This window comes from Dermacentor variabilis, chromosome 7 (genome assembly GCF_050947875.1).
Source record: "Dermacentor variabilis isolate Ectoservices chromosome 7, ASM5094787v1, whole genome shotgun sequence".
Classification (NCBI taxonomy): Eukaryota; Metazoa; Arthropoda; class Arachnida; order Ixodida; family Ixodidae; genus Dermacentor; species Dermacentor variabilis.
Genome location: NC_134574.1, coordinates 134,567,005 through 134,594,407, shown reverse-complemented (window position 1 = coordinate 134,594,407; position 27,403 = coordinate 134,567,005). Strand labels below are relative to the sequence as shown.

Below are 27,403 nucleotides of genomic sequence, written 5' to 3'. Positions count from 1 at the left end.
TTGTGTTAATATTTGCCTCATACAAATATTGATTACATTAAGAATACATAAATTTATTGTTGGTTATGATGAGCGATATGGGCAGTTAGTTATGATAAAATATTTCATTAAATATTATAAAGCCACGGATAACTTATTTATTTCAGCGAGCTTGTGGTATCTTCAACTTGGAAATAAAAAAGCCTTTTCTGTTAGGTCATTAGGTGCAGTGCATTGGTTTAACACAGGGTACAAATTACGGTCCCCTTCAAGTGAAGACTACACTGGCGCATTGTTGTGGATGTTCAGCTCTTCACTGCGCACTGCTTTACCTTGGCTTCTGAAAAAAATACCGCAGGAGAGAGAGAACACTTGTTAGAGACGATAAACAAGTTCACGCATAAATCATCAAATTTAATTGTCAAAGTGAGGCATAGCCATGTTTAGTAACCTGCTGCGTATCTCTATGCAATCATTGAACCACGAAACCTGATGGACACGTAACCAGACCCAATAACTGATAATATCGCTGCCAAAATCAACGTCTAAAAATAGGAAGACACAGTACGTCTCGTTATATGCACTGCATCATGTTGACACTCCGTAGCAAAGCCTCCTAACCCTAATATTCTGGCTGCAACTTCGTTGCAGCCGCTACCCATCAAGCGGCTGTGCTATGCTCGGAGATGTCCCTTGTGGGAGAGGCCCGATGCATCGCTTTCACGTATTTAAGGCTGCATATAATTTTGTAGGGTCGGCCAATCAGTTCTGGGGCACATACCACTATCTTTCAACTTTAACTTTCACTTTAGTGTGTGTTTCTCTCTTCTTCTTTTACATAGAAGAAAAAAAATGCAAGGAAAGGAACAAAAAGCTGCAGAACAGCTTCACCGGAATACTTGGTATTTCTCTAGCAATAGAATACAGTGAATACAAAATAGATGAATGAATTACAGTCATAGAAACATTATCGAACATACCGACATCTGTAGTTAAGAAATACATTTAGCTGCACATAGTATAGGCTCTTCATGGACAATCTATGAACAATTATAGATATATGCGTCATCATTTGCGCTAAGAAGTATTTCATGTGTAATATTGACATTGCCGAGCCGTACAACAAAAATTCTTAACCAGAATTTGTTACCAGAAACCAGAATTGATAACCAGAAACGTTGTTGCCGGAATTTCAATCATGTAAAGAATTTACCATAATTTTTTACAATTGCTTTCAGTGCCCTATAATAGTGCTCAGCTGTGTATGAGAAATATATAACAAGTTTACTATTTTCGCTATTTTTAATCGAATCGCCTCAAATGGTAATTAGTTCTTGCGGAAAGCACCACCCGTTGATTTTCAATCCTAAATTCCTATAACACTTCCGTTTATTCAATTACGTTGCACAAATTTCTGAAAGCCGCAGGGCTAGACCAAAAATATTTTCTTACTTTCGAAGAACAGGTCATATTCATAAAGGTGTTCTAGGGGCAATTGATTTCGAACGCGAAATATTTTGGGTGTGTCTGCATCAAAGCAAGTGTTAATAATATGTCGGACGGCTTTCTTTCTACGAGCCATCCAGATCGAAAGAGAGAATTTATTGGAACGGTAGGAATATTCGTCTGAGCTCGTAGGCTGCCGCCTGCTTTTAGGGCTGCAAGATGGTATTTTTGATTCTGCGTTAAGTGCATTATAAAAGTTTCCAGGTAAAATTACATCAGAAAAGGAAGCCACCATTACAAAAATGACTTTAGACTGTCTATAGAAAGTCTATAGACTTTTCATAGACGACCTTTCCTTTCTATAGATTTGGACTTTTGTTGATATAAAGTCTATAGACTGTCTATAGACGAAAGTCGATAAAGTTTCTATTTCTTTTTGTCTATTCGCAGTCTATAGACGGTCTATAGAAAAAAGTCGATAAGGTGTTTGTTTCCTTTTTGTCTGCTTCCCCTCTATAGAATACCTACAGACGAAAGTCGACAGTCTCTATCTATTTTCGTCCATACTTTGTCTTTAGACTTTCTATAGACGAAAGTCGATAGGGTTTCTATTTCTTTTTGTCTACTCGCAGTCTATAGACGGTCTATAGAAAAAAGTTGATAAGGTGTTTGTTTCTTTTTTGTCTGCTTCCCCTCTATAGAATACCTACAGACGAAAGTCGACACAGTCTCTATCTATTTTTGTCCATACTTTGTCTATAGACTTTCTATAGACGAAAGTCGATAGGGTTTCTATTTATTTTTGTCTATTCGCAGTCTATAGACGGTCTATAGAAAAAAGTCGATAAGGTGTTTGTTTCCTTTTTATTTGCTTCCCTTCTATAGAATACCTACAGACGAAAGTGGATACAGTCTCTATCTATTTTTGTCCATACTTTGTCTATAGACTTTCTATAGACGAAAGTCGATAGGGTTTCTATTTCTTTTTGTCTACTCTCAGTCTATAGACGGTCTATAGAAAAAAGTCGATAAGGTGTTTGTGTCTTTTTTGCCTACTTCCTTTCTATAGAATACCTACAGACGAAAGTGGATACAGTCTCTATCTATTTTTGTCCATACTTTGTCTATAGACTTTCTATAGACGAAAGTGGATAGGGTTTCAATTTCTTTTTGTCTACTCTCAGTCTATAGACGGTCTATAGAAAAAAGTTGAAAAGGTGTTTGTGTCTTTTTGCCTACTTCCCCTCTATGGACTACCTATAGACGAAAGTGGATACAGTCTCTATCTATTTTTCTCCATACTTTGTCTATAGACTTTCTATAGACGAAAGTCGATAAGTTTTCTATTTCTTTTTGTCTACTCGCTGTCTATAGACGGTCTATAGAAAAAATTCGATAAGGAGTTTGTTTCTTCTTTGTCTACTTCCCCTCTATAGAATACCTACAGACGAAAGTCGACACAGTCTCTATCTATTTTTGCCCATACTTTGTCTTTAGACTTTCTATAGACGAAAGTAGATAGGGTTTCTATTTCTTTTTGTCTACTCGCAGTCTATAGACGGTATATAGAAAAAAGTCGATAAGGTGTTTGTTTCTTTTTTGTCTGCTTCCCCTCTATAGAATACCTACAGACGAAAGTCGACACAGTCTCTATCTATTTTTGTCCATACTTTGTCTATAGACTTTCTATAGACGAATGTCGATAGGGTTTCTATTTATTTTTGTCTATTCACAGTCTATAGACGGTCTATAGAAAAAAGTCGATAAGGAGTTTGTTTCCTTTTTATCTGCTTCCCCTCTATAGAATACCTACAGACGAAAGTGGATACAGTCTCTATCTATTTTTGTCCATACTTTGTCTATAGACTTTCTATAGACGAAAGTCGATAGGGTTTCTATTTCTTTTTGTCTAGTCTCAGTCTATAGACGGTCTATAGAAAAAAGTCGATAAGGTGTTTGTGTCTTTTTTGCCTACTTCCTTTCTATAGAATACCTACAGACGAAAGTCGATACAGTCTCTATCTATTTTTGTCCATACTTTGTCTATAGACTTTCTATAGACGAAAGTCGATAGGGTTTCAATTTCTTTTTGTCTACTCTCAGTCTATAGACGGTCTACAGAAAAAAGTTGAAAAGGTGTTTGTGTCTTTTTTGCCTACTTCCCCTCTATGGACTACCTATAGACGAAAGTGGATACAGTCTCTATCTATTTTTGTCCATACTTTGTCTATAGACTTTCTATAGACGAAAGTCGATAAGTTTTCTATTTCTTTTTGTCTACTCGCTGTCTATAGACGGTCTATAGAAAAAATTCGATAAGGAGTTTGTTTCTTCTTTGTCTACTTCCCCTCTATATGGACTACCTGTAGACGAAAGCCGATACAGTTTCTATTTATATTTCCATACTTTGTCTGTTGACTCTCTATATTATGGACAATAGTCGACAAGGTTTCTATTTTTTTCTCTACTCCTGGTGTATTGAATGTCTATAGAAGAAAGTCGATCATATGTAATTCCGAGTTCCCATACCCCCCGCCTTTTGCGAACGCGATGATATGGCACTGGTTCATGCACGACGGCACCGCAACCCTGGCGCGGCGGGCAAACCGTGCAGACTGCTAGTCTGCGTTCGGTGCAGCTGCACCGAACGAGGATCGCGGCGGAGCAGGCACTGTCCGAGTCACCAAGGTCTTCCAGGCACCCGAAGGCCCTAAACCTGGCTGCTTCCCGGACATACACTTCGCGAAGACCAGGTGGTGAAGGTCAGATGGTGAAGATGTGGCAAACGGGGTAAATAAGTGGCGAAAGCCCGCAGACCAGGTGGTGAATTCACCACCTCTGAGTTGTCGTGGTCTTGCATGTCTATAGATTAACAATAGACAAACATCGTTAATCTGGGCCCAACCCGTGTACGCTGTAACCAAGCGCAGGTACCGGTGGATAATACATAGCTGCATTTGATATAAGCCATTAAAGTTGTATACTGCTGAGATTGCTGTAGAGCCTGTTTGTAGACTTTAGTATACACATAGTGTATACCTCCGCATTTGTTGACCACATATGATCTACGTAGTCGCTCTCGGCAATCCCAAGACAGTCTTCACAGTTGTCGCATCACTTTTGCGGCAGTAGAATAACGGAAGCAAAACGCCGATCCAATTGTTAAAATATATGTTATGAACGCCAGTTTCAGATACAAGTGGATTCGAAACAGGCATCAAGCTAACAGCAAAGACACTCGTAATGTTTGTAGCTGACGACGCGGACTTTGTGAATGTGCCATGAACCGATGTCGCGCATGTGGTGTTCGCGTTGTGTGTCGTCCGATTCTCGGATACGTTTCACATTGTCTTCATATCTCGGCTGCGTCACTAACATCGGGCGACTTTTGTTGCCTAATATCCTGCACTATAAACTCATCAACGTTTCTCATTCACTTAAAATAGGTGCCAAATTCTCTGAGCCCACCCAGTATTTCACCGGCGGTATGCCTGCGCAGCCACGCATATGAGTATCTCAATGCTGTACTGATTGCTTTGACCTATCATCGGAACAGAAAATTAGCACTAACATACGTGCGGGCATCACATTTGGCGGTACGCTGGAAGATATGCTACAAATACGCTGTATTACTCATCGACGCTGGCAATAATGCGTCTAAAACGTCTGAAGGGCCCCGTAACGGCTTTTACAAACAGCGCGTTCATGTTAGCGTTCCAGTCTGATACGATAGCCCACAGCGTTTGTCATACAACCTGCCAGCGCATATCCTTCGTCCACGAAAAAAATGCATAACGGAAAAGAAAAGCCACCCGTTCCGGCGCGCCTGGCGCGCAGAGAGAGAGAAAGAGACAAAGAAAAAAATTAAGGAGGAAAAGGCGCTCACACTCCTCCGAGTGCGCACGCCCTCCCGCGCGGAGCTCCTGCGCATGCTCGGAGCTCTTGCGCATGCGCGGCGGTGCGCCGTCTCAACGAGTGCGCCAGGCACGTAAACGGTTGTGCCGGTGGGCGGTGTCTCCCTGAACGTTGGTGTCTGTGTATGCGTGTCTTCTTTGTGGCATCACACGTCAACTACACTGAATGGTAAGCTTTATCAAAGACGTTTTGCGTCAATACCTCATGATTATGTGAGCGCATTTCGTAGCGCGAACCGGCTGCATGTAGCGCAGGCGACTCGGGTATAGTGTCGGTTTGTCGTTGACATGGTTTGATAACGCGCTCTTGTTCTCGCTTCTACTATACGGAATGTTTTACGGCGAGCGATCGCTCGTGCTTGTTGATTTTATCATTATAGGTTAGGTGCGTAAAAAAAGGAAGTACACCATGTTTTAACTTGATACTGAGCTACCACTAAGCGGATTGTGTGTGTTGGGCAGCCAGTGCGGTAGATCTCATTTAGTGGCACTTGATCCGGCCGCGATGAATGCTGCACCGTATGTGTAGTGAAATTCTCGTGACACGCTTTACGTATATATCTCGAAATTGTGTTAGCATTTTCAAACAGACAGGCATAGTTGGATAACTGCTAGCGTACTCGGATGAAAGGCCGTGTTTGCGGGGCGGGCATCAGCAGTGTGTGCGCTGCCGTTGTCGCATAGTTTAAAAGTTGCAGTATTTTTAAGGTTCCTGGCAACCAATCTAAATAATTTTGGGAAGTTACAGCAAGCAAAACACGAGACTTGCAGAAATATCTAGTAGAAATCTCTAGATTCACCCAATCTATTTATATGCAACCACAAACGCTTTTGGAGCATGAAACCTGCGATAAGCTGAGTCACTTGCAGCTTAGCCGAAAAAATTAGAGAACAATAAATTAGTCGCTCCGGGAACACCTTTACACATTTCAAACTGAAGGCATTGCGTTTGACGGTAGTTGGAAGATTTCTTTTTTGTCTCTTTTTTAAACAATTTAGCAGCAGAAGTTATCTTTCGAGCTATATGAAAAGCGTTAAGCGGCTTCCGATGCTTCGGCGTTCTGCAGTTTACGTGCTCTTAATCACAAGGCAGCTGCTGACGCAGATTCGCATTGTGCTAATCGTGCATGGTATGAAGCCATTGTCGTGCGTAATAAGTGTTCCGGCTTTCATTACTGTTGCATGTAGTGCCGTCGTCTTGGACAGACTGCATACAATATGCGCTGTACAAAAGAAAAAAGAGCCAGATTATCAATTTGGTGGTCTTTTCTAAGTAGATAACACACAGATTATTCAAATAATTCAGTGGGCATTGCATTTGTTCTACCCTTATGAACACACCTAAGAGATCGTAACATGTTTTAGTTGATAAGTAACCTGATCAGTACGCCCCCATTCATGTGCATTCTACTGAAAGTGTGGCAAATGTATTCATCTCGAAGTATGAGAAAAGAGACATTGCAGCGGAAATAAGCGGAAATAAATTTCAAATCTTAACGTGATTGTTCAAAACTGCAGTCAGTATGCTGAGCATGTTCGTTCGGCACGGGCATATTGCATTAACACCTGAAAAATGTGCACAGTCCAGCCGGGTATCTTTGTTTCAACAAGTATTATTATAGGAATCGTTTGGGATTCTCGCATTTCTTTTATTTTTATAAGTACACTGTGTGTCACATGAACCTGTCTTAAAACGAAACGTACCGTTGCTGGCACCGGCGACCATTACGGTTGTCTAACTGCTTATCATACTGTAGTATAACGAAACATAATAATGGTAATGATTAATATTGCCATGTAGTCTTTAGTCAGAGGTAAACAAAGTTAACTAGAGGCATAAGTGATGAGAGCAAAATATATTGAAAACTACTATTGAACCGTAAAAATAACTAATTGTATAACTCATTGTATAGTTTTTCCTCACATTGTTGCATTTGCATTACGTGTGTCTCTGTGTCTTCCGTGCTGTACTCGTGTGGCCATCAATTACGAACTTGCCGAAGCCCTTGTCAGCTTTATTAATCAAGGGATTCAAGTCAGTTGAGTCTAATACTGCATGTCAAGTGACTGACGTGTTATTCGTTTTATCTAAATATTATGGACTGGCAGTACTTGGCAAGCATTAAACCACAATATTTTTTTTATTACACTTAAGCTGCAGGCGTCATAGATTGCCAGAAAATTTTCACGAAAACAGCCAGGGAAGGCTTGGAAAAAGATCGGGAAATTTTAAAATGGCCACATAGGTATGCTGTCGTGTTATATGTCATACAAAGTTTCCAGAGAATCTCTGAGTTAAATATATTTTTAAAACGTTTCACCTGATAAAAATTGAAGGAAATTGGTTCCATTTATTGAAAAATAAAAGAAAGTCAAGCATACTGACAAGGCATTTCTTACTCAATATGTGTTTTTTTTTGGTTAACTAAACGTCCTGAACCTCGATAGCCAAAAAAAAATTTCATCTTTCAAAGCACCTTAAATAATTTACTGTAATAGAATTCATTCAAACTATACTATCAGTTCTGTTTCCTAGGAGGTGCATATCTGTCGTGCCATGACACAAAGTGCTCGTGTGGTATTTCGGGTGCTCATGTGGTATACCTAACTTGGAAACCTGTTAGCACACCCAAGAGGCCTCATTACCTGAAACAAATTAAGTGACCATATCGATACAATCATCCCATCTGCCTTCCGTTGAAGTTATGGCCAATCACCCATTGATTTAAAAGTATGAGAAAGACATTTAAATGTGTATTAAGCAAAATAAATTACAATCTTAGGCATGATACTGTGAATATTACAGTCACGTCTTCTGAAAATATCCCTCTGTACGGGCATACTTAACTACCAGCCAAAAAAAAATGTACAGACAGCCCAACTGGGTAGCGTTTCAGCAATAAATATAGAGACCATTTGGGGTAAGTACAATAATGCATCATATATGAACTTGTCATAAAAGGGAACATACTGTTGCTGGCACGAGCAGCAGTTGTGACTGTTTAATTGTTCACCATACCATGCAATAAAACATTGTATAAAGGTGCTGATTTGTATTGACAAGCAGCCATTAGTCATAGTTAAACCGCATTAAGTATTGACTTAGATGGTTTGAGCAAATATATTAAGCTGCTTAATGAACACACAAAGAATATACACTTGTTATTTTTGCCTCATATTGCTGCATCTACTTATTTGCAGCATACACCTGCAGCACCTTTGGGACTAATGACACAAAGGTCAAGGCCAGCCTGGCGACCATGCTTGCCAAGGAGTAGTGTAAATATTTAATCTGTTTCCATAATAGCATACGACGTGAATTTAAGGAATTCATCTATTATATCGAGCAATAAAAACGGTGAATGCATTGCTGGTGCATTTGTTTTATTTTTCGCACTGCAGGATTCAGCACTATATAAATTCTTTCTGTTTGTGCAACATATATGAAAGTACAGCTGGTTCAGAAGCATTATTAATCTACTAACGGTAACGCATAAGTGCAGATGAAAAGGAACAGGTGCACATGCATAAATACATTCAAAACTTTTTGCTACCGCATGTAAACTAAAATGTAAACTAACTTGTAGATAGCCGCTATGGAGTTATGGCCTTATACACTCTTTGTAGACTTGTCTATAAGATGTCTGTGTATATAGAGTGCCGATAGATTTAAAAAAAATTCATATTTGTTAACAAATGTCTGCAGAATGTCATAGAAAAAAAGTGTATCGGACTATAAAGTTCTGTTTTTGTAGACTGAAGTCTATAGAATGTCTATAGACTATCTATATACATTTGTATATAGACATTCCATAGACTTCAGTCTACAAAAGTAGAACTGTATATATAGTTCTACTTTTGTAGACTGCATTGCATAAAATGTCTAAGGACAAATCTCATCTGTAGACATTCTATAGACTTCAGTCTACAAAAGTAGAACTGTAAGCCTATACACATGTCCATAGACAGTCTATAGACAGTCTATAGACTCAGACTTCTTATAGACTAGTCTATAAAAAGTGTATGGCCATAAGTCTCTCGACTGTCTATAGGCAGTGTATAGACAGTCTATAGACTCAGACTTTTTATAGACTAGTCTATAAAAAGTGTATGGCCATAAGTCTATAGACCGTCTATAGACAGTCTATAGACTCAGACTTCTTATAGACTAGTCTATAAAAAGTGTATGGCCATAAGTCTATAGACAGTCTATAGACAATCTATAGACTCAGACTTTTTATAGACTAGTCTATAAAAAGTATAGCAATAAGTCTATAGACTGTCTATAGACTGTGCATAGACAGTCTATAGACTCATACTTTTTATAGACTAGTCTATAAAAAGTGTATGGCCATAAGTCTATAGACTGTCTATAGACTAGTCTAAAGAAATGTCTATAGACAGTCTATAGACTCAGACTTTTTATAGACTAGTCTATAAAAAGCGTATGGCCATAAATCTATAGACTGTCTATAGACTAGTCTAAAGAAATGTCTATAGACAGTCTATAGACTTCATAGACAAATGTCTATACACTGTCTATGGACTTTCTATAAAAATTTTTGTAAGGGCAGCGACAAGAAAGATGCTGGGCTATCATCTGGCAGTTTGAAAGAGAGCATGATAAGCAGCAAAAATAAGAAATATATATATATATATATATATATATATATATATATATATATATATATATATATATATATATATATATATATATATATATATATGTATATATTTGGACAAGCAAAACCACGCTGCTGTGCAGTCGTGTCATCGCAAAGCTTGATGTTTAAACTCCACCTCCTTCTCCAACTGACGGGAGGCTTATACACACACTTACTTCTAACCTTATGCAGAATGATTCATATAAGAGCCTACCTGTCTCTTTTTTCCGCTCACGGAAGTGACGTTTGGCTCCGAAACGGCGGCGCCGCTGGCACCTACGACAATGATCTGCCAAATGTCCAATACCCGCAATCGCTTTTTTGTTTCACTTGTGCTCTCTCAGCCTATCATTTAAGCACAGGTCAGTCTCACCGACGTAGCATTTTCGACAGGAAAGTGGAACACTATAAATCATATAGTTTCGCAGAGCGGAACACGGGCGAGAAAAAACGGAATCAACAGGACTGAAGCTCACTTACAACTGAAGTTTTATGAAAGGTTTTCTTGGGAGCCGGAGGGGCGCAGATGCGCAGCGAGAAGGCTGATACAAAGCTCGTGCATAAACACATGCAAAAACGGTAAAAAATGCTGACGTGCAAAGAGATACATAATTTCTTTATCGGTCAGGGCAATTGACGGGACAAAGACACACGTGGCAGGTTGTCTCTAGTCTCAATAATTTCTCGCGGCAGTCTGTAAGTAGACTTGTTGTTTAAAATTGTCGCATTTCTGAATAGCGGAGTACAGCCGCAGACTTTGTTTTGTGAAGGTAGTTTCATACCACCCGCAACAGTCTTTAAAGACGCTGAGTGCTCCCTGAGTCTGTTCTTTATACGTATCATCCGTTTGTCCGATGTACGCTCCATTTCTTCCCGCACGTATTCCCGCTCAACGACACTACACAATGCCCCACTTGGCTCAACTGTCTACGCAACTGTAAACCGCTTCAGCTCTAGGAGCGACGAAACGCGCAGCGTGCTTCTTGGAGTAAATGGCTCTAAGGTGCCTGTTATTTACGGCAGTCGCACATCTCTCTGAAATCTGCAAAATCAATATACAGATTACTACAATAACATTACAGATTACGTACACAAGTACACAAAAAGCGCGTCCATTGGAAAATGCGAGAGAGAAGTCCGACGTAAGCGCAAGCCTAATAGATGACGAGTTCCAGCAGTGAGAATAAAGTTTCTCAGTTGATTGCTTCAATGCTAATCGCAGTATTGTCGACAGTCTTGCCGAGACGGATTGAAACGGAAGTTTTCTTCCACAGCGAGGCGGTTAAGCGGAGTTCTGCAAACCTTTCGTGCCGCGTTTTTTTCACTAATAATTCGAAATCAACCAAAAAGAATCCCTATGCTCACATGAAGGCGTAATTATGAATAATTTTAAAATAATGTTTGCCTTGTGTGTAAGTTAATCAAATAAGCCGCCAACTTATTCGCGTTGTTTTAGGCTGCCCAATCTACAATTTTCTTTTTTCATGCCAGGCTCTTCCAGCCTTACGTTGGAAGTCAGCTAGGAGGTTGTTAAGCTGCAGCGGTAAAAGCTGACGTGATGCTGCAACGCAGCTCCCGTGAAAGCCATCGTTAACAACAACCTGCAAACAGACACCTAGCACATTCATAAAAAGTGAGCACTTCTTTGTACTTAGTTAGTGAGCAGTTATTTACGTCAAGCCTCGCACACGACCAGAGGGTCTCCCACATTGCAGTCAGAACAGTGAGCCTTGAAAACGCCGCTACACTACGCAAAGTATCAGCCGCAATATCTACTGCAGCTGTATAAAGGGAACCCGGAATTGGTGGAGACCGAGAAAGCTTTGGCTGGCCCGCCAACACTCACGGCCGCTTTAGTTTATTCATGCTTCTGGCTACAAGCCTGCTGCAGTGGGACATTATTGAGGTGCGTGTCCCCGCACGCCCTGGTGACGCTGTAAACGGCAGGAGTGTGCGGGCAGTGTGGAGGCAGTGCTCAGGGCTCATTTGATTCCGGGATAAGTGCAAGCCCGTGACAGTGTAGACCCTTAATGTCTGGATGCACCCTGCTAGCGACCCGTGCGGCGCTCTCATTGCGTGGTGTAACGTTTGTCGAAGAGGCTAGCCTGCAGGGTGAATAAGAGTTTGGTATAGCTATTCCTACATTTTGTTGCACCCTACCAAGGCATCGGGCATGCTTGTGCAATTAAAGGGGCATTTATCCGCGCATTTACTTCCATTGTGATCCATGCTGTCAAAATATATATTTGCCTCCTTGGGTAATACTTGTCGCAGTGCCCATGTGCCGACGCACCAAGGACGACGAAGTCCATGAAGGCGCGACGGAGTAAGCGCGTGAGGAGACGAAATACAGAGTTGGTCTTTGAATTTTAACGTAGTAGCATTAGTTTCCAGCTTCGCCACAGTGGTGACGCCGGTCCACGGAACAACGCCTTGCAGAAGATTACACAGGGCACCTATCAAGCACTGAGTCAGCCAAGATCCTGGCTCCCTCTATCATTATGGCGCTCTGACAGGAAGAAACCTCCATGCATTGCATACTGGAACAACCGCAGTTTGTTGAGTTCTCGCCTGGAAGACCTAGCATCTGAGTTTTCACACTGGAAGCGCGTTTCTACCTCAATAGCATCACGCCAAAGCAAGACAAGAACCAAATAACGGTAGGTATGCTGCCGCGACTTCTGCGCCATAATGTGTCACCTCTAGGGCCACAGGACTAGCACTGTGGACCTTCGTGCTGGCCCTACCAGAACCACCAGCACCACGACACATTCTCACTGCCATCGAGCCAGAACTCCAGGCGCTCTTGTCAACCACAGCGCCAGCTCAGTTGAGTAGTATACCCTAACGACAACTACTCTCGGTCCGTCATTTCTACAACGTTTCGCACAAGCCTGTGGTCCTCCAACCAATTTTTGTTCAGCTACCCGTGTCTCCTCGACACCGCCTTCCAATAACGCGAGTCAGCCAAAACTACACCCAGGTAGGTCTCATCCCTACTCACCCTGTACCTCCAATATCTTCTGAGCTGCCTCAATCAACCACGCTTCACCAGGGTGATACGCTTCGCAATCAGCCCATCACATTTAAAGCCGACATTCAAGGTGTTCCGCTTCAGCGCACAGAACTTGCAACACCATAACTCAAGCCCTTTCCAGGTTCTGGCACTGCCGCGCGTGGCTTCAGCGGCATTGAGACTCACTCGCTGTTCATTGGCATGAGCGGCACAGCAGTAGTGGCCGCCCGCAATTCGTCGTACCTGCCTTGTCATGTGATCGACTCACCGTCAAATCACGACGTGCACCCTGTCAGTTGTAACGACGACAGCCAACAGACCCGAACCAATGTCCGCAGAGCGGCTACGCTGGCCACGATTCGTAACCCAAGGCTCGTCGGTCATGAGGATCAGCCACCTTTCACAACCATAGCCATCTTTCCTTGTGTCCAGTTAATTACATATTCTCAAGCCGAGTTTTCCACACCACCTAAGCTACTACATGGTGCTCGGTAATGTTTCAATGAACGCGTCACGGTGACCACACGCCCAAAGTCAGCTCCAGCATGGCGGAGTGTGCCTCAAGTGGTCTCCAGCGTGCGCTTTCAGGACCCCTCAGTGGTCGTATTCAACAACCAGGTCAGCTACCATACCAGGCGCTTTGCGATCGCAGTGACGCCGACGTCATCAGGCGTTCGCGAGCTACGTACCGGGCGCATAGCTCACGTCACAATACTCGACCGCATTTCCAACAAATCTCTGGTTCCAGGCGTCTCAGTCACGGTGAGGTAAGCATTGACGGCAGAACAACACTGACGGCACATCCAGAACATGTGCTTTCACCTCTTTCGCATACTTCGTGCCATGACGCCGTGCAAGACCGGTGCGTGGCGCCATTCTCAGCCATGACAACCAGATAACATTTTTACCCCTTCCCCCCCTCGCCTTCACCAGAACTCAGCCTGAGATGTCTGAGCGACATGTGGAACTTCCTACCATGTAGACAGCCTGAAAATATTCGTGGGGCTTAACTATTCATTAGCCAGTAACTCTGTATATAGCAACTCTTCCGATAACGGCATTTTTCACGCCATCATAGTTATTTGCCTCTACTTTGCCCCGCTTGTTTCTACCGTCTTTATTTTAATTTTACTCCATATATTGAACACTCCCTCTATACGGAGCGAAGCCCTGGCGCAGCGCCGATATGTCTACGCACCAACGGTGACAATATCCGCCAAGGCGCGAGCGGTGCGAGTGCGTGAGGATATAAAATGAAGAGTTGGTACTTGCATTTCAACGTGGCAGCTTATCTCTCCTGCTACACCACCTACTATTCCGAATGCCTCAGACTTGAAAAATCTATTTGTAGGCATTTTCCCTATTCATATGGCACTCACCGGCTGTTGATTCTACAGTATAGTTTGGTTCGGAACTGAAATAGCCCAAATTAGAATAATCTTGATACGACGGTACTGGAAGAGCTTATTTATGGAAGCTTTGATAGTTAAATCTTTGTAGATCAATGCCGCTGCGCTGTCTTAGAGAATATTGGCATGGACACGATTTCCATCTTAGAAGCAGGTTCACTGAAAACGAACGATGCCGCTCTAACTCCGCAATAAAACTGCCACACACCACACCATTTCGCTACCGCTTTTAATTTGTGATGAACATGATAGATAGACCAACATTATTCAAAGAAATGTGGAGGTGTCAACCTTATGTGACTGTAGCCTCCTACTTCACGCTGGAGAAAGGATCGGTGGAAACAAAGAAGTGTAGGAAGATGAAGATGCCATCAGAAACAAACATTCCTGTGATGTCTTTATAGCAGCTGCAAAAGCAGCAGGCTGGAATATTTGGGTAGTTTTCTGCCATGTTCTCACTCCGGGAAGATAACTAAACAGAACATGAATAAATGTGAGTTTCCTCACATGGACAATTCTTGTCTGTATTAGGTACAAAGCATATGAACGTCCATCAGAATTCAGACGTCATGTGCGCATGGGAATTTAGTCTGAAAAAACCCCCGTCTAGAACGCACTGACGGCGCATAGGACTTCCAAAGGCATCAGTAGATTTTCGCACTTCATTCCTGCTTCTGAGTAGAAACTACTTGTAGCAGCACAATTATTGCTTTTGTCCATGGTAGCTCTACGAGTTCACTAAGCACAAGAACACTTGTCTTTAGGCTAAAGACTACAACCTTGGTAAACCCTACGGAAGCTCGTTTATTTCTAATGTACAAATCCTATGACAACACGTTTTCTTATGACGAGGAATAACATCGTCGGGCAAGCTGGATAAAGATGCTTGACATAGACTTACTTCGGCAACTCGTCATGCAATCTTCACAGCTTTCATAGAATGAACCATGCGTTGGGCACCGCCCTTCTGGCACACGGCTACAAGTATAGAATTCTGCATCGTTAAACCACATGTCGGTGTAATCCTCGCATGTACCCTTCTTTGCTCTTACTCCGCAGTTTGCTCTTCCTGCACCTTTCTTCGCTGTAATAATAAGAAAAAGTGTTATAGTGTCATTCTGCTGCGCCAGAACACCAAGAATCCTGATTTTCTTAATTATATTGGCCACTAAAATGCCGAAAAAATATCCCCTCATATGTTCGCTCTACACGAACCATATATGAATTTTGGATGCCGAGTTTCAAAAGGCTAAAACGTATTTTTTCCTTACTTGGCACCTCCACTAATGTCTGGACAGTTGTAATGAATGAGGACAAAGGCTTTTTATCGGCCGTCCAAGTACATACCCTCTTTTCTAGCCGGGCATCATGCAAGCCTGCCTGACATGTTTGTGCTACGCTGACACTTCACTTATGCGTAATTTCAAATCGCACCAGTCACAAAAGGAAATACAGGTTCAGACTTACATTTAGATACACCGACGGGTCTTTCATTTGGTTTCTTTGGTTTTCTTGTCTTCAACTTGTCGCTTCCCTTTGAACTAATTGTCTTCGCTGGCGATTCATCACCTCCGCCTCCTTTGACAGATTCAGTGCCGGTGCCCGTCTCGTTTTCTTCTGGTCTTGTGATTGCATCTAATACACCAATAGAAAACAATCTATTTTTATTTTACAATACTGCCACTTTCAGCCGAAAGCCTAGCAGACGAGCATGAAAACTTTCTTTTCCGTACATAAATACACGTGCGAGCTACACAAATAATGAAAAAGTAACGATATTCAACAAAATACAAAAGATAAGGTAGATAAAGAATACAAATAGAACACTAAACAACAGAGAATAAAATGAACAATAACCCGGGCACATCATAGCCAAAGCAAAAACGGGAAATATTTGGGAACAAACTAGTGTATACAATTTGTTTTCTATGTACTGTCAGTTTAACTTAAAGAGAATAAGGAACAAACATTAAAACTCGTTAATAATCTCTTGTGATGAGCTCAAGCTGTGAAACGAAGAGGGATAAATAGTTTGTCGCGGTTAATGACGAGTTAGGTTCATTTCATTCTATGATTCCCCGAGGAAAGAATAATAACAATAATAATCTTTATTTCCATCGGGATGACGGAGGCGGCTGTGGGTAAAAGCTGCTCGCTAAGGGCAGCTTGACAAAGGCCCACAGCCCCCTTCTACAGGGCAACAACAGCAAAGCAGGGAAAGACACACAAGTATGCATATAATCTCTTCGCAATTTAGCAGACCCAAAAATAACAGGATCATTTCATAAATGAAATAAAATAGACACAAAAGAAATACAACAACAATCAATACAATAAGTGCGGCGGGTATAAAGCTGTACAGTAAACACAGGATTAAGTATACACATTATAGGAATACAGGTGGAGTTACTAGGAATGTATGCAGTGAAGCTGTCGCAATTCACGTTAAGGTATTTTACGTAGGTCAGTCCCGGATTTTTTGCAGTTGTTTCATAGAGTTGGAAGTTACTTGGCACCTCCACTAATGTCTGGACAGTCGTAATGAATGAGGAGAAAGGCTTTTTATTGGCCATCCAAGTACATAACCTCTTTCCTAGCCGGACATCATGCAAGCCTGCCTGACATGTTTGTGCTACGCTGACACTTCACTTATGCGTAATTTCAAATCGCACCAGTCACAACAGGAAATACAGGTTCGGACTTACATTTAGATACACCGACGGGTCTTCTATTTGGTTTCTTGGGTTTTCTTGTCTTCAACTTGTCGCTTCCCTTTGAACTAATTGTCTTCGCTGGCGATTCACCACCTCCGCCTCCTTTGACAGATTCAGTGCCGGTGTCCGTCTCGTTTTCTTCTGGTCTTGTGATTGCATCTAATACACCAATAGAAAACAATCTATTTTTATTTTACAATACTGCCACTTTCAGCCGAAAGCCTAGCAGACGAGCATGAAAACTTTCTTTTCCGTACATAAATACACGTGCGAGCTATACAAAGAATGAAAAAGTAACGATATTCAACAAAATACAAAAGATAAGGTAGATAAAGAATACAAATAGAACACTAAACAATAGAGAATAAAATGAACAATAACCCGGGCACATCATAGCCAAAGCAAAAACGGGAAATATTTGGGAACAAACTAGTGTATACAATTTGTTTTCTATGTACTGTCAGTTTAACTTCAAGAGAATAAGGAACAAACATTAAAACTCGTTAATAATCTCTTGTGATGAGCTCAAGCTGTGAAACGAAGAGGGATAGTTTGTCGCGGTTAATGACGAGTTAGGTTCATTTCATTCTATGATTCCCCGAGGAAAGAATAATAACAATAATAATCTTTATTTCCATCGGGATGACGGAGGCGGTTGTGGGTAAAAGCTGCTCGCTAAGGGCAGCTTGACAAAGGCCCACAGCCCCCTTCTACAGGGCAACAACAGCAAAGCAGGGAAAGACACACAAGTATGCATATAATCTCTTCGCAATTTAGCAGACCCAAAATAACAGGATCATTTCATAAATGAAATAAAATAGAAACAAAAGAAATACAACAACAATCAATACATTAAGTGCGGAGGGTATAAAGCTGTACAATAAACACAGGATTAAGTATACACATTATAGGAATACAGGTGGAGTTACTAGGAATGTATGCAGTGAAGCTGTCGCAATTCACGTTTAGGTATTTTACGTAGGTCAGTCCCGGATTTTTTGCAGTTGTTTCATAGAGTTGGAAGTGTGAAGGTTAATTTTTCCATTGTGTAATTGGTTCTAGGAGTTGGTACAATCCACTCCTCTTTATGACGGGTAGTGTAAAACACAGTGCTCTTTTTCAGTAATGACAACTCATGCAGAGATTCAAGATAATTTTTTAGTTCGCGCTGAAATGCAAGTGCTAGCTTATAATTGTAAAGATTGAATACTGGTATTATGCATGCTTTGGGGAAAAGATCTTGCGAGTGACTGTTGTATGGTATATTAAAAAGTACTCCGATAAGCTTTTTTTGAAGTATAAAGATCCTTTGCAAATTTGTACACGTGGTTGTGCCCCAGGCCAAGAAACAGTAATTACGATGAGAGGAAAATAGAGAATTATAAAGCAGGATCTTTACTTGATACGGGAGATATGATCTGTAATGGGAAATAATGCCGACTGCTCGAGCTAACTTAGAATAGCATCAATGTGACTACACCATAGCATGTTCTGAGAAAATGTAACACCCAGAATTTTAATACTATTTGTGATTTCTATTGGTGCGCCACCATAACTGAAGCTTACATGAGAATTTAGCTTCCTCGATTTAGGTCTAAATATTACAGCTTTCGTCTTATTAACATTTATGTTTTGATGGTTTACTACGGACCACGTTTTAAGCCTAGTAAGGAGAGAATTCGCGTCATTGTGTAAGATATGGCAGTCTGGAGCAGATAGAAATATACTAGCGTCGTCGGCATACAAAACATATTTAGGTTTAGTAGAGTACCTGAATGAGTACCTGAATGCGTCATTAGAAATGAAATACTCGGTTAGCGTATGCTCGTATTGATGCCGTGTTATTCTAGACTGCGAATATGAAATGTACTGGGTGATATCAATTTTACACTGACGACAGGAATTTTAGTCGACCTTGTTTTGCTCTCGTCGATAATGTGTTGAGGCCTGAGGAAGCTAAGAGACGTGAACGTGAGTCAGTAGAACGATATTTGCTGAGAATGAACCTTGCGGCTTTTCTTTGTACGGCTTCAAGTTTAGTTACGTTAGTTGCTCTGTAAGGGAACCAAATTCTGCTAGCGTATTCTAAAATAGGTCTCACAAATGTTTTGTGGGCCAGAAGCTTAATGTTCGTGCGAGCAATCTTCAAGCGTCTTTTTAGATAAAATAGCTTTCGCAGTGCTGTAGTTGTAATATTAGTTATTTGTGTTTCCCAATTGAGGTTAGATGTCAGCGTTATCCCTAAATATTTCTGTCGCTCAACCATCGAAAGAGGCGTGCCGTTAACGATATAGGTGAAATGAAAGGGTTGCTTTTTTCTTGTTACTTTCATTGCCACTGATTTATTGACGTTAATGGACATTTGCCACTAGGAGCACCACTCGGCTAGCGTGTTAAGGTAATCAGAAAGATCGAGAGGGTCGTTATGGCTGTTAATTTCTTTATGTCACGCAGTCATCCGCAAAGAGTTTGATTTTGCACGCTATATTATTGGTTATATCGTTAATAAAGTTCGGGAATAACAGCGGCCCGAGTACCGAGCCTTGTGGTACTCCAGATGTGACAGGAACGACATCATATGACATATGATCAAACATAACAAATTCTGAGCGGTGTGTTAGAAAAGCTGTTATCCAAGCAGTAACTTCTTGCTTCCCGATGGCTTGCTCCACTTTTGCAATTAGCTTAGTGTGACTCACGCAATCAGAAGCTTTAGATAAGTCAAGTAAAATCATGTCAATTTGAGAACGATTATTAATACTAAGAGCAATATTATGAACTACCTCTGTTAGTTGAGTGAGGGTTGATAAGCCAGATCGAAAACCGTGCTGGTGAGGCGATAGGATGTTTCGCGTTCTAGAAACACTGTCATGTGTTTTAGAATGATGTGTTTTAGTATTCTACATGAAGTGCTGGTGAGAGATATGGGTGTGAAACTGGCAACATTATTTTTCTCTTCTTTCTTGTGGATCGGTATTATTTTAGCCTTTTTCCAGTCGTGTGGTAGATTAGTAGTTGCTAGTGACTTGCGAAAAATCTGTCCCAGATATCTACTGCACCACTCAGCATATTTTTTTAGGAGTTCGTTTGGAATGTCGTCAGGGCCGTTTGTTTTCTTAGGGTCAATGTTGAGGAGAAGATTGTGGATGCCGGCGTCTGTTATTACTAAGGTATCAAGCACTGAGGTGCAGGATGGTGGAAGAGGGGGAAGTGTATCATTGTCTTCCGTGAAGACCGACTTGAAGAAATCGTTACAAATATTTGCCGTTGCACATTTTTCTTCTTCAGTTTGGTTTTTGTCTGGTCGGTACTGCGCAGATCTTTCTAGAATCATTGTGGGCAATGTTTTTCAGTGAATGAACTACATTTGTGGACTATTTATTTGCAGTAAATGAAGTATAGTGTGAGCAACGCTACGCCGCTCTCATACCTACCATGAGCAGCCAATCACTTAGTTTGCATAATAAAGAGCTAAATGCACTGCTATCAGCTGCATCCATATACAGCCGTAATCTGGAATCTGACAGCGCTATGGGCCAAATGTAATGATATATTTGGCCACTCAAACGTAAATCAAGATACCCTCTTCGAAATTTGTGAGTTTGCAGATTATAGGTATAGTGCTGTCAAATTTAGCTGGAATTGATGTTTAATGAAACAGTTCAATATAATACCGTCTTTGGTGTGTTTATGGGACGACTGTCTCTCCTTAAAAAAATAGGGTATTGGTAGCTTTATTATACTTGCTGTGCAAACGTTCGCATAGACAGCAGAGAAAGAAGAGCTTTCTTTTGCTTCATTTAGCAGCCGAGTTACCTAACCTTCATTAATTTACTTTTTATTTAGCAACGTTAGAGCACGCCACTGCTAATCGGTAGTGTGTACTTTCTGGAGGGAGCTAAAAAAAATCAGCTCTAAAACCCATGCAAGAATTCTTATATAAAGCTTGCAGGCTCTTATAGTTTCTCGTCATTTCCACGGTGAAACCAAAATCAACCATTCCAGCGACGCGCATAACCACGCCTTACAGTTGTCACGGGGTATACAGATGATCCCAATAAAAAAGGGCGTCAGGCATGAAGACACGATCTCACCGAAGCTATTCACAGCGTGTTTACATGAGGTATTCAGAGACCTGGATTGGGAAGGATTGGGGATAAGAGTTAATAGAGAATACCTTAGTAAGTTGCGATTCGCTGATGATATTGCCTTGCTGAGTATCTCAGGGGACCAATTGCTATGCATGCTCCCTGTCCTGGAGAGGCAAAGCGGATGGGTAGGTCTAAAAATTAATCTGCAGAAAACGAAAGTAATGTTTAACAGTCCCGGAAGAGAACAGCAGCTTACGATAGGTAACGAGGCACTGGAAGTGGTAAGGGAAGGGTAGGTAGTGACCGCGGATCCGGATCATGAGACTGGAATAATCAGAAGAATAAGAATGGACAGGGGTGCCTTTGGCAGGCACTCTCAGATCATGAACAGCAGGTTGCGTTATCCCTCAAGAGTAAAGTGTATAACAGCTATGTCTTCCCAGTGCTCACCTACGGGGCAGGTGCCTAAAGGCTTACGAAAAGGGTTCTACTTAAATTGAGGACGACGCGACTAGCTATGGAAAGAAGAATGATGGGTGTAACGCTAAGGGATAAGAAAGAGCAGATTCGGTGAGGGAACAAACGCGAAATATTGACATCTGAGTTGAAATGAGAAAAAAGAAATGGGCATCCGCAGGACATGTAATGAGAACGGAAGATAACCGATGGCCATTAAGGGTTACGGACTGGATTCCGAGAAAGGGCAAGCGTAGCAGGGAGCGCCGTGAAGTTAGGTTGGCGGATGAGATTAAGAAGTTTGCAGGAACAAGGCCACAATTAGCACATGACTGGTGTAGTTGGAGAAGTATGGGAGAGGCCTCTGCCCCGCAGTGGGCGTAACCAGGCTGATGATGATGATAAGGATGATGATAACGATGACGATGATGATTATGATACAGATGAGTCATGTTGTTATGCAATGTGCTTGAATCATGTGCTTGAGCCATGTAGTGGAGTCATGTGGAGTTCAGTGAGGTGATATGTTGTATTCTGCGCTGCGGCGGCTGTAGCACCCTGTTGATCTAGGTGAGGTGATTTTGGATAATGGTCAGTGCTTTGTTAGCGTTGTCGATCAAAAAGTGAAAGCGAAAATGACTCCCCGTGGTCGATAACTTGTTCACATATAACTCTACATCGTGGGCTTCTTTTTTTAAAGTCAAGGGCTGTTGGTCACGCCAAGGCTACACGGAATGGTGAGTCTCCGTAGCGTGGGTTTTCGCGCGGAAATCGTTTTAAGGCAAAGTAACGTACGCTCCTGAAGAACTGAGTTATGTATCTCATTCAAACTAAGCCGCAACCTTTTGCATGAGTGGGCTCTTTATAAATATGAACTTTTCATCAGTTTTAACAGCCGCTTTCCATAATTTTTCTATTAGGTACAAACGTCAAATGAACTTTGGAGGTCTTATGTTTATAAATAAGATGTTAATAAGTGAATGCTAGTCATTAGGTGGGTATATCATTCCAGAGAAAGTTGCCCATTGCGCTCAATCGTTGCGGATCTTCTACAGAAAAAGAAATTTCTAATGGTATCGGATCCTGTATTTTTATTCCTTAGAGGGAGTCGTTCCTGAAACATCCGCTGTGACCATAGCTTTTTACGTCACATGTACGAAGCAGTTGTCAATATACTGTATCTAAGAGTATAGCGTCGTGATATGTAGTTTGATTATCAAAAACGAACTGATGCCTACGGAGACAGTTTTGTATATTCCAAAATTTTGCTATGTGAACCGAGCTAGAGATGCAGAGTGACTGATTCTTGTGCAAGGTTTTTTTTGTGTGTGCGCTGCCGCGTCGACGTTAAGCGGGCGACACACATGCTGTCCTTATGAGGAAAAGCTGGCAAACAGCTGTGTGCGCGTCCAATAAGTAGTGCACAAAATACACACGTCGTTGAGCTCGTATGGTGTTTTTTATGATTTTGCCTCATCGCCTTCCACCATCATTTTATGTCAGCGAGAAAAGTCGATCGCCGGCTGGTTCACAAGACAGTATTGTTTTCTACACGAAGGATGTGGCCGCGAGCTTTCGTGAGAAGGATGAGTAATATATTTTTTGTCCAGCTATTCTGCAAAAGCAAGTGCAGATATATTCAGAGGCACATTGCAGTCCGACGACTGTTGAAAATGGGTATTATTCTCTTCACGTCTTGCCGACAAAACTTGGGGAGACATTTCCAAGAGCTATAGGAGGCAGCGGGTTCGCAGCACCCTCGTGCTGCTTCCGAAGCAAGACAACGCACGTTAGAGAGGTTTCACGCAGTTTGCAGACACTGCCCCTGGAGCAGACGACTGCAGAAGAATGGTGTATTTCTGTCAGTGATATATGTTTATCAAATAAAATAGTAAGCAAGCGCCCATGTGCTCACTGCTTTTAATTATATGCCAGGCAAGCCTCCTGGACGCCGAACTCCTCATACTCTATATGAAGATATGACTGTCTACAGTGCATTTATAAAACTACACTACTAGGAAGTTCCCGTGATGCTATAACTGTCGTCTATGGCGTGGACAGACGCAGCGCCACCTTGCTTTTGTTCGTAGAAATCATTTGGTTTTTTTAATTCTTTCATACTACAGCTTCGCATATTAGGTCCGTTGTCAGCCGATTTATATCCCACTGGCCAACCATCGCAAGCTGCCAGAGGCTGGTGATGTTGGCAAATGCATGGTCCAATAGCTCGCTCGTTTCAGTTTGAATCCCAGCATGGACGTAAATTCGAAAATATGGGCACAGCAAACGTAATTGTGCTATTCGCGATGGCTGTACTATTCTCGATTTGTCTTTTCACGAATGTTCCATAAACAAGTTTTACATTCAAGTTGGGAAGCATAATTAGCGACATGCAGTGTATGGCAATATTTAGAATGTCCACCAATTGAATTTTACCCTGCGCACTCGAGGCAGACGACAGTGACCTGCTGAGCAAGTCTTTGAGCACGTAATTAGAGAAAATTAACAGCCGAACTATCTTGAAGTATGACTCCTAATGAAGCTCAAGCTACTATTGCAATCGCATACAAATCTTAACGTCAGATAAACTTGCCCATTTTGTTTTAACTCGTGGAGGCGTGAAAACTACGCAGACAAATGGTATTTGGCCTCATAATATTATCCCCACAAAGCCTGCAGTCAATTTCACACGAAGAAAAATTTAAATGACTTGTTCCCATTATCTCTGGCCATGGCGAGTATGTACTGGTATGATGAAAACAGTGAAATGAGAACTAATTAAAATTGATCACTATGATAATTAATTGGCAATTCGTTCGGTGCAGTATCCAGAGCAGAACTCTCGTTCCAGCATATTAAAAACGCTAGTATGGGCTCTACATTGGGTTTGCAGCGCTTTAATTAATGTTTTTAGCTTCGAATTCAGCGCATCAATAATGGCACGTTAGGTTTTGTGGGGTTATTTGTTGCCTCAGTAAATACGTCGCCTGCACGGTCACAGGTAATCTCACTTGAGGGTAGCTCCGTGGCTTTGGTGTAACGGTGATCAGGACGAGGTTGTAAGTTTGATCACTGCTGCGGCGGCCGCATGCGAATTGAGGCGGAATACAAACAAAGAATATATGCCGTGCATTGGGTGCCCGCTAACTAATTCCAGATTGCCTAAATGATCGGCAATCTCGCACTACGGCATGTCTGGTAAGTTCGTCGCGTTACACGGTAAATTGCAATATTTCTGCTACGATTCCTGGTTGTCAAGGAAAATATTGCGAATTCTCACACGTTGTCAATGCCGTTAAGCGAATGCAAACGGTTTGTTTGTTTTAAAAGATATCATGGCCGCCCCTAATCTGCAACTCTGTTACATCGCCTTACGCCTGTCCCGTGAAACTGGAGTAGGCGTATGCTAGTAAAGCTCTCATTAAATAAATACTTGGAATATGTTTTAGTGCATCACTTTGGATATAGCTTTAATTCTATCGTTCAGTTTTCACCAGTGTATATCAACATCTATCGAAGTTGTCAAAAAATATGAGGACCTTGTTTATATACGTAGCCGCCAATACGCAAGCGCCCGGGAAAATTACAATATTAGGACAGGAAATAGTAACACGTAGGACCATGTAGCAGTATATGAATGTAATGAATCAGTTCTAAATCATTTCAGCACTATAATGAGAACTCGTAGTTAAGTGTGGTCAAAAATTTTGCTGAAGAGTTCTGCCTTTGAATTTGCGTCACAGCAATGGTTCTTTGCAATAATAATTGTTTGTTAGTTCTTTGTGTTCTTGCTGCTAGGATCTTCCAAATACATACAAAATTCATTGGCCATATAGCCATTAAATGCGTTAGCATTACGTCGCAGCTTTTTCAGGTCCCGGGTTCATATTTTAAACCGCTTCACCCCTTTCCAAAGGTGTTTTTCAGGAGCTCACCTGTGCCATGTGACCAGCTTTTGACATCTCAGACACACAAACTTTTTTTAATCATTTGACATTTCTGTTTACGTTTTCATAAAAAATAAACGTGTTATTTATTCAGAGTCTACGAGAAACTTTAAGCGTTTGCATATATGATTTTAGAAATGCAAATTCCTCAGCAACTAAACACTGAAAGTCATTTCCCGCATACAATATGACTGCTTATTTCCGCTGATAGCCTACGGTGTTCAAGTAAAAACGTAAAACAATAATTCCAGACCTGAAGTCAGTCACAATGGCACTACCTTAACATTTCTCGTTATATTACCACTACAATGCATTACACGTCGCACAGGACACTTGGTGGCCACCTACAAGCTTTGCTACATTCTACCACTCACCTAAAACTTTTATGCGCACTGAATGTGGGTCCGCAGCAGTGCACTTTATTTCGACTATTTTACATAAACAGAATACTCTGAGTGACTTATATTCTTCATCCAATACCCCATAACCACTGCCTTTCAGAAGATAAATTGTTTCATACTATTATTACTGAGACATTGCTGCTGTGACTCTGGCGTTTCATATTTACGGATTGCACTCATCTGTAGACGTAATCGCCGCCTTGTCCACAACAGGCTTTGAGGCCTTATGTGTTTTGACTACTGACCTCGATCTTTGAGAGCCTTTTCCCTGCGTCTGCATACCAGGTGCTAAAGAATACACATCACGTTGGTCACTGTATCAGTTAACATAGCCTCTAGCATGAGAATAACCGCACCACGATTACTGCACACATCATATCAGTTAACGTAGCATCTTGTGTGACAATAACCCCGCCATGATTACTGTGTACATGATTTTAACATTTTCCTGGGATTGTTATCGCGCAATTTTATGCGGTCATGGGTAATCACTTCTCTGTATATTCTATATTATTTGCGTGTTCTACTACGCTGAGCACGCATCTTCATCTCCGGAACGTCCCATTATGTACTTATTGGAAATTCTCTGCGTGAACAGAAAAGCCGTGGGGTCGACATTTAGCCTACAATTGTTAGATTCTCAATTTTAGAATACTAATTTTTGAATAGGCTTCTTATGTTATCGACATATTCGCAATTCGTGCTGCCCTCTCCAGAGACAGCATATTGTTGTGTTGGCAGGGAATAGCGTTTCCTATTTGTTTTCTGATGACAATATACGTTGTGGCGCATGTTTTGGTGACATACTGGTAAGATTGTAATCAATGGGCACCTATGTTTGAACATTAGGGTCAGACGACAAAGTAAAAGTTACATTGGCCACAGAAGGCTGTAGAATGACATAAAGAAGTGCCACAGCAGCCATAAACAACTTATTTGAATAACAAATACATATTTTCTTCGCACCTAAGTGATTATGTAGTGAAGGCGAAACCTATTTTAATGCAACGCAGAAAAAAGTACCCTAGGCTGTATTTAGCGGAACAGATTAGACCATCAATACCTCATAATTCAGCCTTTAAACATGCACCTACCATTGCAAACACTACCCCAACAAAAATAACTGAGATAGAGTAGCAGATGATCAAGGTCCAGTTCGTAAGAAATAGCGCCTTGCACACCACACCCTGCAAAGATAACTGAAACCAGGCTTACTCTTGCAAGTATTTTGGCATACTGTTTCATTGTCAAAGATGTTCTCATTTCTCGGGCAATCTCCGTACTGAAAATTTTCGCATTTTTCTTGTTTTTTATTATAATACCATTTGTCGATCTGACTATCGCAGTCACCATCACCGGGCATCGA

General features: G+C 41.4%; 1 protein-coding gene across 1 annotated transcript; it reads right to left on the bottom strand.

The window, feature by feature from the left end:
- LOC142587146 (uncharacterized) lies at nucleotides 1–27,403 on the bottom strand. Its single transcript, XM_075698032.1, has 5 exons — nucleotides 27,253–27,403; nucleotides 17,134–17,301; nucleotides 15,896–16,063; nucleotides 15,330–15,512; nucleotides 1–319 (listed from the first exon to the last, which is right to left on the bottom strand). Exons 1-5 carry the CDS (start codon nucleotides 27,398–27,400, stop codon nucleotides 285–287), a joined length of 702 nt encoding a protein of 233 aa, XP_075554147.1. The 5' UTR covers nucleotides 27,401–27,403; the 3' UTR covers nucleotides 1–284.